Source organism: Astatotilapia calliptera, chromosome 2 (assembly GCF_964374335.1).
Source record: "Astatotilapia calliptera chromosome 2, fAstCal68.1, whole genome shotgun sequence".
NCBI classification, from domain to species: Eukaryota; Metazoa; Chordata; class Actinopteri; order Cichliformes; family Cichlidae; genus Astatotilapia; species Astatotilapia calliptera.
In genome coordinates, this window is record NC_137423.1 from 27,982,433 (window position 1) to 27,994,846 (window position 12,414).

Genomic DNA, 12,414 nt, shown 5'->3' on the forward strand with positions numbered 1-12,414 from the left:
ATGACACAGCAACTCCAGTTTTAATTTTTTTTATAGCTGTGAGTGCAAAACATTAAGTTATATTATTATTTTTATTTATTTTACATCTGATGTCATTTGTAGCAGTATTGCCTAGTTAAATGAAATACATTAACTCCCATCCCATATGGAAAAGAAATAGTAAAAACTTATATGTGATTACTCATGAAATTGGCCACTTTCATGAGTAAATCATATAAGGCTTACATGATTTACTCATGAAAGTGGCCACTTTCTCATTACTTTCATACATTGTTTTAGTAAGTATCCAAAACATACAAGTTTCATTATATAACTTTTCAAGGGATCTTATATCTGTTTTCACTCTTATATGCTTTTCATACAAGTTTCACACAAGACAGATACAAACTTTATAAGATTTATATATATCTTTTCCGTATGGGATATGAGACAGCAGAAAGAGAACTACTTACACTATAACGGGATATAAAAAGAACAAAGTTTGTCAGTGCCATGTGATAAAAATCAAATACAAAAGTGCAAAGAGAACATACTCGTTTCTATCATCTCACAAAATAAGCACTTTCGCTTCGGTTACAAAAAGAAAAGAGTTCACATTGTATGCACTGCAACCTTTTGTTTGAGGCCATGCCGAGTGAAAGATGCAGCGTATATACTGTATGTGGCGACACACTCTGCTTATCAACATCTAGTCGTTATTCTCAGCGTTAGTTCATTCATGTTTCCTGACAATCCAGCAGGTATTATGACAGTATTGTTCATAGTAGCAATCATTTCTAGCAATTAAAACATCATGCACAGAGAGGAAGGAGTTAAAAGGACGGTGGTGTTCATCTAGACGTTACAGTTTCCATTTTATTGTAATTATGGCACACATTTTCAGGGGAGAGGGATTGAATGCTTCTTTTCCCCAAGCCTCTGTGCAGCCCATTACCGTTCTTAGCAGTGATCTTTACAGGAAATAGTCCGGCGTACGCCGCGTCACGTGGGGCTCTCCTCTGCGTGGTGCAGGGTCAAACTGTAGGCTAAAACAAACAAAGGGCAGGGCTCTCGTCATCTCATAGACTGAATAATAAGGTTTATTTATTTAAGTCAGCAAAGTGAGATTAATTGTTTAGCCAGCTATGTCAACTTTAAAGTCAAGAGTTTCTGTGTCACAAAGGTAGCCTGGCTAAATCACCATGGTAACCTATGCTGAATGCTCAGCCTGGTCGAGAGCAAGTTATGTTCTATCGGCTGAAAGTGGCACATTTTCCCTGACTCTTTTATTTACAGTAAGTTTATTATAGATTGTTAAACTGCTGTTAAACTAAAACCACTGAATGAAGTGCAAACATTCCCGATGCATTACCACAGTAATGTACATGTAATTATTTATGCTGAATCCAGAATGCACACCAGGAATATTCGTTCAATGAATAACATTAATTTCATTAATTTGATCTGCCAACAAACTAAAGAGATTTCCCCGTCTCCTTCATTAGGCTATGAGACAGTAACCTTTAATGCTTAAATGGATCCAGTTTAAAGTGTTAGAGCTCTAATGTGCACCCATCACCTTAGAAATGAACAGACAGCAGCACTGAGACTGCACTCAGCCATAAAATTATTAACTTGAATTAAAATGTTTATTTTACTGCTCTGTGCACTAAATTGCTAGATTATGTTCATTATAGACTAGTCATCACCACTTTATCATTATCATCTGATAGCATCGATGACTGAAGTAGGTAGCACTCACGGGGATCATTTTGTGAGGAAGAAGAGTCATATGACATAAGGGGTGACTTAACAGCGAAAGTTGATAACCAGGTGTTGCTGAGCCAGCTAAAGTAATGAAAGACTGGCTTTGTTGAACTTTGTATGTAGCATCCCCCCCTCATTGCAAAAAGATATGTTTGCATTATTAGACATGACAAACTTTACTTACAAGGAGTATTTCAACGTGTCATCAAGCTCCATGATTGCTGCCTGGTTTCCACAACGATAGCAATAGTTTGGTGCACTGAAGATCGTCACTACATTGCGGTCGTGGCACCAGTTATAACCCTAAATCAAGACATCAGCTTCATGTTAGCTATTTTATAGCCACTGACTGTGAAGGGTACATCTGACGAAGAAAAAAACAGAATTACTTGTAGTACACAAACAAAGTCAGAGTACCTCCATAACCAGCTGGTGGGCTCTTGAAACCAAAGTGAGACCGTTTGCGTGGTTGAATGTCTCAGAAATGTCCTGCCCGAAAGTGTAGCCAGCACCGCGTGGTGATATGCCCCAGCCACCGCGGTCATCAGGATCTGACCATAACAAGTCACACATTGGACCCTGAAAGGCGAAGGGAACGCCAGTGTTGTTTAGTGCAATTTCTATTCAGTAAAAAGAACAGAGTGAGCATACAGTGATTACCTACAGACTCCATGGTGAACTTTCTTGAATGCGTATGCCTACACTAAAGCAGTCAGCTGGGATATTTCCTAAATTAATCTCTAAACATCTCTAAAAAGCATTTACGTAATCTGTGTTTACCTCATGAGGAACCTCCTGCAGGCGATCCAGCGCTCTGATGTGTTCCAGTGTATCTATTGATGGGGATAATCCTCCATGTAGGCAGAATATCTTTCAAATAAGAAATATGAAATAAACAACACATAACAGCTCAGTGCACCTGTCCTTCAGGTTGGGTCTGAAAAAACAACATTACCTGGTTATCTACCAGCGCAGTAAGGGGAAGATAATCAAACAGATCTGTAAAGTACTTCCAAACGTTGGCATTTCCATATTTCCTCAAGCACTCGTCGTAAAAACCGTACACCTGCGTGATCTGTCTGCTCTCGTGGTTCCCTCTGAGAATTGTGATCCGTTCGCGGAACCTTACCTACGAAGAAAAACACATTTGTAATAGAAGTTTGGTGCATCAATCCAAATATTGATACGGGTATCAGATCGAAACTAGCACAACAGGATGGATACTTTGCTTCTATCCTCTAAGGTCAGTAAATTTATAAACATTCATCTCAAAAATCATGACACACTGCTCTCCCCTCAATAAGATGCCTTTATACACTAAACGTATCAGTAATACTGGCTTTGTATCAATACCAAAATTTGCAGTTCTGCACAGTTTTACTTCATTAAAAAATTTAAGTCCATATCGATGTTAAGATTACTTTTTTTGAAATACCTTAAGAGAAACCAGAAGTGTAACAGTCTCCACAGAATAGTAGCCTCTGTCAACATAATCTCCCATGAAGAGGTAATTAGTGTCCGGAGATTTCCCTCCAATCTTAAACAGCTCCATCAGGTCGTGAAACTGTCCGTGGACATCTCCACACACTGTCACTGGGCATCTCACCTCCTGCACATTGGACTCTTTTGTCAAGATCTCCTTGGCCTACGCATGAGAACCAAGAAAACAGGTTAGCATGTACCAGAATGTGGTGCAGTTTGGGAGCCTGTGGAGTACACAAGTTATTAATAAGCCAGATTCCAATATTCCTGCTTTTAAAAAAAAATCTGATTATTAAAGAGTTTTCTTGTGTGCTTCTGTAAGTGCACTTTAGGACAAGCAGTGGGCGTAGGTAGGGAAAACATTCGCAGGCATCCCCCCTCCATCTTCTCGGCTTGTCTTAGAAATCCACAGCATGCAGCTACAGTCAAATGGTGTGCTCCTGTAAGGCCACATGCAATAACGTCTGAGTCCAGGCAATATTTCTATTAAAGGAGCCATTCGGGGGGGCTGTACGGGCTAAGCGTCGGCTAGCACTGCGGAAAGCTAATAATGTGGGGTACTAATATTAAGTCGCCTGGTAAACCTCACCTTTTCGCAGAGGACTTTGACCTGATTCTCTGTCAGCTGCTTGCACTCGTTCAGTTGTTCGATCCATCCGTCCAGCTCCTTGGTGAATGACTTGTCGTCCATGCCTGCTTTGCCGTCAGCTAGCGAGCCGACCAGCTGTAAAATTCCTCGGGAAAATATCTCGCTATTTCGTTACGTTTCGGTGTCTCTGCTACGCTACGTCCTACTGACTGGAGAGCTCTGGTGTATTCGCAGCTAGCGCGTGCATGTGCGTGTGCTCGCACGCGGGTGTGCTCCTATCCAGGGGCGGATAAGAAATTTTCTTAGGGTGGCATGGAAATCAAACGGGGTGGCAAAATCACAGCCATTTCTTTACACATGTGCAGGCAGTGGTGGTTTTTGATATGGGCGACATGGGTGGTTGCCCGGGGCGGCATCGCGGCGGGGGTGGCATCATGGCATCGGCAAAAAAAAGTTGCTTGCACCCATGCTGCCCCGACATCATGCCAGCGCATTTTGGGGATTGCATGGGAACCAATCGGAGTAAAGGCTGAGTTTCCTGGGTTGTGTGAAATCCCAGAAAAAAAACCTATACAAGGTGTAGGTCTATTAGTTTCTGTTGTGGGGTTGGGTGTTAATACTGGAGATGCAAGATGGACAAGAAAAGGTCAAAGCCATCAGGTCCTTGGTTTATAAAAAAATAGAGTAAAGAAGAGGAGAAATGAGCAAAAGATACAGGTAAGCAGATGTGTCTTTGGATAAAGGCAGGTATTATGTATCCTGAAACAAGATAACATTCATTAGTAGGGATTGGGAAAACTTTGTTAGCTACCTTTGTTAGCCACTTGGCTATGATAGTAAACAGTAGACAGACAGATGACACTGATGTGGCTTATTGACAGTGTTGGGACTAACGCGTTATTAAGTAACGCGTTACAGTAACTACGTTATTATTGTGGTAACGAGCACGGTAACTAGTTATTATGCCAAAACCAGGAACGCGTTACTCGTTACTGGGATTTAGATAGGGTCGTTACTCGTTACTTCGTGTGGTGGCTATCGCGGAGCTTCCACAGATTCAGTAACATTAGCAAGTGGGGGAGGCCAGCAGGTGGATGAAGGAAAAGGGAGGCAAGGGGAGAGACCCGAAGTGGCCGCTGGTCCGAGAGTGTCAAGTGAACTGAACTTCAGGTAAGAAGTTATGACCTGCAGTCCATCTGAGTCACATATAAACCAAGTTTAGGTGGAGTTTATTTTCGTACTGCGTGCTAGCTAGCATGACGGAGTTTCTATACAGCTGGGTGGGTGCTATGTTACTGATGTTGAACTTTATTTTGTTCATAAGGTTAATTATTAGAGCTGCCAACCGTTCCTTAAAAAACGGAATCGTCTCGTATTCAGAGAAAATATTACGCGTTTCTTATTGAGGTGAAAAGGAACAGTTTGTCCCGGACTTCAGCTACAATGAAAAAGACACAAAGCTGGATTTATTCTGTGTCTTTGCTGCACAGCTGCCTCTTCTCCTCTCATCCTCTCCCCCTCCCTCTCCTGTTTCTACTTCAATCATGAAACTGATCAGTGATCAGCTGATCGGCTCTCTTGTTTGTTTATCGCCCACTTTGCGCCAGAAAGAGGAAACCAGCGGATGTCGCGCTAAACAACAGCAGCACGTTTAAGCTTGATCAGCTGTTGTTAGAATTTATTTAATATTAATTTCTAGTATCAGCTGATGTTTGCTGGAGCCACAGCTGCAAAAAAGCTGCTGGTCATGATATCGGTTTGGTTATGTGATGAGATGGAAACATGAAGATGAAACCAGGAGATGTCCTTACTGAATCATCAGAGCTGTGATGGAGAAACAGGTTTACCTTTTAGGTCACATGAATGAGTTGAAGGGAAGTTATGAACTGTTTCTGAGAGACAAATAACACCAGGATCCTTTTCTAAGTAGCTGACAGCTGGTAACTGTGCAGGGGCGGGTCTAGCAAAGTGTTGCCAGGGGTCCATGTAGGGAATTAAAAGGGAAAGGGGGGCACAAGGAAATGCTTTCTTATTCTCATTTAAAATGTCTCACTTTTAAAAAATAATTATCTGAGTCTTACAACAAACAATTGATAGATTAATGCATATATACCATCAGAACAGTGTACATCACTGTCACAACAGCGTTTGTTTTCATTCAAAGGCTTTATGATTTTCCTATAATGGTGGGCCGGTCTCTAGTCATATTCCCCGGGATGATTTTTTTTTGTCCCAGTCCAGCTCTGTAAGCAGCTCATCTTCAGTCTGGCGTTACCTACATCTTCCTATTCAGAAGGCAGAATTTCCGAGTTCTGAGTACAATCGAAAGCACCACGACTGCAGTTTTTGTGTTGGATGTAAAAAGCAGGCTAGAATCATGCGGCGGTCAACGACGGTCCAGGCGTGGGATTTCTCTCGTGGAAATGTGCACATTATTTTTTTCCTTTCTATTGGTAGGTGGCACAGTGCACTTGTGGCAAGTAAGCAAGCTAGAAGACTGGCAATCTTGTTGGGTATCCAGTTACGGAAGCAACACATTAACAAGAGAATTCTGAGTAAAACCAAAGTTACTTTCCCTAGTAACTAGTTACTCTGAAAGTAACGAGTAACTTGAAGTAACCGAGTTACTTTTGATAGAAGTAACTAGTAATGTAACTAAGTTACTAATTTAAAGTAACTTACCCAACACTGCTTATTGAATGTTTTGGACTGTGTTTAGCATAATATTAATTAGCCATTAATTGGGAGAGGTGTATTGTTGATTTGTCTGCTATTGTCAGTGTATGATGAATTATAATGGCTGTTTGTTGACCATTTGCATACTCTTGCTGAGGGAGTGCTCGCCCAGGGCACCAAACAGGCCACGAACGCCCCTGTGTTACATTCTGTAATATGTGTTATTTATGGTTATAATACGTCAAATGCTATAAGTATGCACATTTCATATAAACATAGTCTGTGACTTTCTTTAGCCCATATTTCAGTTACATAAAAAATTTAATTTTGATTTTATGCACTGTATAGCATATATAATAACTAAGCATAAGTATAAAATCCAGAAGCTACACAAAATGAGGTGGATCAGTTAGAAATACAAGTTTAACTTTTCACACTCTTTTTATTGAATAATCAAAATCTTATATGCTTTAATTTATACAAGATGTCAGAAATCCCCACTGCCATGAAGACTTGTTTGTTTGTTTTTTCTTTTACCAAAAATTTACTGGGTTAACCCTCTGGGGTCCAGGGTATAATTAGTCGTTTTTTATTATTTGTGATTTTACCTCTATATTTCAACTGTTTATCTTGCCTTGTTTGGTATCATGCTTTTCGGCACAATCTCGCATGTCTAAATAAATGTAAAGTTATTTTTTCATTTTAACATACTGTATTAACACAACTGATTTAAAATGACACAAAAACCCCATAGAATCCAAGTAGGCAAATTATTTGGGGGTTTTTGCAAACAGTAAAGTTTGCAAAAAAAATACCCCAAAATGCAGCCAATGGCTGAGCCATTTTTGTACAAAAGTTTAAAACCACTACTAAAACTAAAATTAAAGAACAATAGGGTATCACAATAAGATGTGACAAATTATTTGTGCTACTCCAAAAAATGCTTTGTTTCCAGCACAAGACAGAGGAGCACATCCAGCTGGAGACACATTGCAGTCTACCTTTGGTGGCCTCTGTCGCATTCACTAGTGCCCTCATTGTTTTACACACAAAGCAAAACTACACACCAAACATGCCAAATGTCACAAATCTCTCACATCTCAAAGCTCGCTATGGATATTACTGTCTCTCTCTCACTCACTCTCTCTTGCCACTGTTAGTCCCAAAACCTGTTCCCTGTTCCTAATCAACCGAATGCTGATTGGTCAACATGGTACATTGGTGCATTGATGCACAACAGGAAAGGGGTTGCATTTTTGTCTTGTTTTTTGTGTTTTGCTTGCAAACAGATAATGCTTGCAAGCGGTGTTCTTAGAAATCACAGTTTTTACCATTTCCTCCTGCGCTAAATGTAGTATTCAGAAAAAAGCATCACATGTGATGACCCTGGTTTTCTGTGGCCTATCAACACATATAGTTTGAAGTCCATTCAATTTCAACACAAGTTGAAATGGAGACTCAGCGTGGCTGCGTCTTGTTGCTCTGTCATCTTTAATCAGTCATGTGATTTGGACACGCCTGCACATCCATCGACCTGAGAGGGTTAATAAAACTCACCTTCATTCTTACGTTCATTTTTAATTGGTGGGGAGGGGATAACACTATGCCATATATTCAGTTTTATAATGTATATTCAATGTTCATTGTAGCTAGGCTCAAAGTGGTAATGCTATTTTATTTTAATAAACAACATTGTTATTGCAAGAGATTATTTTATGGTGGTAACTTCCACCCCATGCCACCTGCCCCTGCTCCCGTCAAATAACTGCGCAAACCACCATGTCAAAAACATGCAGTGATTTATTGAAATGTGCAAAAAGTGTTTTGGATCATTGTCATGTTGAAAAATTAAGTTGTTGCCAGTCAGCTGCTTTCCAGATGTTATTGCATTGTGGATCAAAATCTGAAGGTACTTTTCTGCATTCATAACTCCATCAGTTTTGTCAAAGATAAGAAACACGGGCCGAAATACACCTCTAAACCGTAGAAGAGCCTCCATAGTTTTAGAGATGGCTGTAGACACTCACTGTTGAACCTCTCTCTCTGACCTCCTCTGTACATACTGATTTGAACCAAAAGTTTCAGATTTGGATTCATCACTCAATCAGACCTGTTGCCACCGAGTTTCAATCCAGTTCTTGTATAATGTGACATAGCTCATCCCTTTTCCCTGTATCCCTTACTGAAGAATGGCTACTTGACAGCCATCCTTCTAATGAAATCATTTCAGAATCAGAAATCAGAATCAGAATGGGTTTTATTGCCAAATGTTGAGCAGGTTTACAACATTAGGAAATTGCTGCGGTGCTTCAGTGCAAACATACTGTCATAAATTACACTAAAATAGACATGAAAATAAAAATAAGAATAAGAATTAAAAGTGCTAAGTAGATAGATATATACATGAGTGCAGGTGGTGATCAGTGCTAAACATGGAATGATGCAGTGAACACAGCGTAGGGTCATGTGTTAGTGGTGGGAACAGTCATACGATTTTTGTTCATGTGTCCAACAGCAGAGGGGAAGAAACTGTTCTTGTGGCGAGAGGTTCTGGTGCGAATGGACCGGAGCCTCCTGCCTGAGGGGAGCAGGTCAAACAGACTGTGTCCAGGGTGAGAAGGGTCAGCTGAGATCCGAGCTGCACACCCCAGTGTGCTGGAGGTGTACAGGTCCTGCAGAGATGGGAGTCTGCAGCCAATCACCTTCTCAGCAGAGCGCACAACACGCTGCAGTCTCTGTTTGTCCCTGATAGTGGCTTCAGCGTACCACACGGTGATGGAGGAGGTGAGGATGGACTCGATGATTGCAGTGTAGAATTGCATCATCGTCCGTGTTGGCAGGTTGAATTTCTTCAGCTGCCTCAGGAAGTACATCCTCTGCTGGGCTTTCTTAATGACGGAGGTGATGGTGGGCTCCCACTTCAGGTCCTGGGTGATGGTGGTACCCAGGAAGTGGAATGAGTCCACAGAGGTGATGGGGGTGTCAGTCAGGATGATGGGGGGGAGTGGGGCTGTGTGCTTCCTGAAGTCCACAATAATCTCTACTAGGGATGGGTATCGTTTAGGTTTTATCCGATACCGGTGCCAAATCGGTACTTTTGAAACGGTGCCGGTGCTTAAACAGTGCTCGAACCGGTGCTTAAAGAATGGAGAACACAAACTTTGTCCAAAAACCTCTCATGTTCAGCTGTTTTTTTGTTTTTTTTGTAAAAAGATAACAATGTTAGCCTTTTCTGCAGCTATGGGGCATATATGGTATCACTCTTGGCTGGAAGCAGTGCTTAAACAATGGAAAAAACACAAACTTTGTCCAAAAACCTCTCATGTTCAGCTGTTTCCCACTTTTTCTTTGGTCATTTTAGCCTTTTTGTCCAGGGTGAAGGGAGTATCTGCCATCAAACAAGAGGACAGCCGCATGTAGCTATGATGATGTTTGCTAGTTCACCTTACATGCATTAATGTAATAACGTGGTTAGCCTACTCAACGTAAATTACACTCGAACAACATTAAGCGACTCACGCAGAGAAGAACGGCTGCTGCTGCATCAATATCCTCATCATTTCTGCTACACTGGCAGGGCTAGGGGCCAGGACTCTATTCCTCGGGTTTTTGGGGGATGTTGCTCCGGGTCCGATAACTGGCAACCCACCCAACGTGCTCGGTGTGAGGTCTCGCAGCAACCTATCAAATACGGCGCATTTCTCGGCTTTTAAAAAAAACGCTATGCGTCGCCAGGTGTTTCATCGGATTTGAGGTGTTACCTCCTTTGACAGTATCACAGTATCAGCTTAAAGCACTTGTTGCTGCTGAGTTTGCATCTTTTGCTGTGAAGTACAACCAGACTTTTGACCGCTTCGCCTTGGACATTTTTAATCTGTAGCTCTGCTCTAACTGAACGTACGTACCTGGCCCCGCCTACTATCCTGGGAAACGTAAAATGATTGGCTAGAAGTGTATCACAGCTCGGGAAAAAAAAGCACCGAAATAAAGCACCGAAATGTGCGCTGCTTTTCGGTCTGGTTACTACCGTTTATGTGATGGCACCGGACACCGGTACCCATCCCTAATCTCTACTTTCTTCTGGGCATTCAGCACCAGGTTGTTGTGGCTGCACCAGGACAGCCACAACAACCCTGCTGTAGGCAGACTCATCCCCGTCCCAGATGAGTCCAATAACGGTGGTGTCATCTGCAAACTTGATTAGCTTGACAGACTGGTGGGTGGAGGTGCAGCAGTTGGTGTACAGGGAGAAGAGCAGAGGAGAAAGAACACAGCCCTGAGGGGAGCCGGTGCTGATGGTCCGGGAGTCCGAGACATTCTTTCCCAGCCTCACATGCTGCTTCCTGTCCGTCAGGAAGTCAGTGATCCACCGGCAGATGGGATCAGGCACATTCATCTGGGAAAGCTTGCCTCGGAGATGGTCTGGAAGGATGGTGTTGAAGGCAGAGCTGAAGTCCACAAACAGGATCCTGGCGTAGGTTCCTGGGGAGTCCAGATGCTGCAGGATGAAGTGTAGGGCCATGTTGATGGCGTCATCTACAGACCTGTTGGCTCTGTATGCAAACTGCAGGGGGTCCAAGAGGGGGGCCGTGAGGGTCTGAGGGTCGTGAGGCTTCAGTGAACAGTATGTATATAGGACTAGATGCATCTCTCCAGTCAGGTGTCAGATCAGGTAGATAGTTTATTAAGCTTCCCACTTCTTTTTGTCTTCCACTTGTCTGGTTTCCTTAGATTTTTAAGGACACCATCCCAAGATATGCTTTTTTGGTAATCACCTAATTGGTGCAAAAATGCTATTTTAACTCTATCAAACTGTGTTAACTTTGGCTAAACACACAATTTAAAATTGGTTCTCTGGTAAGTTCTCTGTTATGTTTAGACACAACACTGGTTCATTCCTTGAGTTAGGTGCCTTTTTATGCTTGAACGATTCATATTTTTATTTCTTAACTACCTTAACAAACATCTTGCTTCTTCAGAAAATGTCCAGATTCAAGTCAAGGACTGAAAATGAGCGAAAAAGCAGCCAATGTACAAAGAAAAACTTTCAAAGTCCTCCAGTTAGCCTGGAGAACTACTGTTCAACAATGTTTTAAAACTTAATAAGAAGTTTACAAGTCTGGCTTCTTTGGAGAAAAACATAAATAAATGAGGGGTGACTCCATACTTTTCCCCCGGTACTAAATATTTTACATTTTAACCAGAAAAACAAAAATGAATAAACTGCTTTTTTAGTCTTTCTTAAAAGAAAAGCAAGAAGGTAGCGGGACACAAAAGGAATTATCCATGCAGCATTTTAGCATATAGAGTCACCTTGTTTAAATGTTAAAATTAAAATAGCTTCATAGGACTCATATAATGCATTCACTAATTAATGAGAAATAACTAAACTCACAAAGTATGCTTTAAAATGTAAAACTAGCAGCTCCCTGTCTCACTGTTTTTGTGTTCCAGTTAGTTGTTAGACTTTCTAAGTAATTTCCTCTTCCTTTAGTCACGCAGCTAAATCTGGGGCAAAAAAAGTGAAGCAGTGAGACAACTGCAGTTTATTAAATGACCACTTGAGGTTGTTTCCAAATGTCAATCAATGTCCATATACTCCCAACCATAATTTATAAAATAAACATCATGTTGTTTTCAACAATCTAATGCGGCTGTTTTTAGAGGTAGACAAAGTGGGTGGTTCTATGGTGGCTTTGTCCATCTTTAATGTACAGTCTCTGGTTTTAGCCTGTTAATGTGACCAGGCATATCCAAAACAAGTATTTTGTTGTTTTCTATTGCCTACTTATATCTTAAGAGAAGTATGCTATATTTCACCTAATACTCAAAAAAAGACTTCCTCGATGGTATATACATTTACTACAGCTTAAAATATTAATTACTACACATAATATAAACAAACAAAACAAACTTGTTTA

General features: G+C 41.2%; 1 protein-coding gene across 1 annotated transcript; it reads right to left on the reverse strand.

The window, feature by feature from the left end:
- Window positions 1-13: 13 nt before the first annotated feature.
- On the reverse strand, window positions 14-4,073 carry LOC113035745 (serine/threonine-protein phosphatase 2A catalytic subunit alpha isoform-like). Its single transcript, XM_026191396.2, has 7 exons — window positions 3,818-4,073; window positions 3,182-3,391; window positions 2,702-2,875; window positions 2,527-2,616; window positions 2,164-2,325; window positions 1,931-2,049; window positions 14-1,025 (listed from the first exon to the last, which is right to left on the reverse strand). Exons 1-7 carry the CDS (start codon window positions 3,917-3,919, stop codon window positions 953-955), a joined length of 930 nt encoding a protein of 309 aa, XP_026047181.1. The 5' UTR covers window positions 3,920-4,073; the 3' UTR covers window positions 14-952.
- Between the last annotated feature and the right edge of the window lie 8,341 nt (window positions 4,074-12,414).

Excerpts from the sequence above, each read along its gene's own strand:
- LOC113035745 (XM_026191396.2), bottom strand. The coding sequence starts at position 3,919 with ATGGACGACAAGTCATTCACCAAGGAGCTGGACGGATGGATCGAACAA. Across the intron at positions 2,617-2,701 it reads CTGCGCTGGTAGATAACCAG|ATATTCTGCCTACATGGAGG; the intron begins GTAATGTTGTTT and ends CTTATTTGAAAG. Across the intron at positions 2,326-2,526 it reads TGCAGGAGGTTCCTCATGAG|GGTCCAATGTGTGACTTGTT; the intron begins GTAAACACAGAT and ends TTCGCCTTTCAG.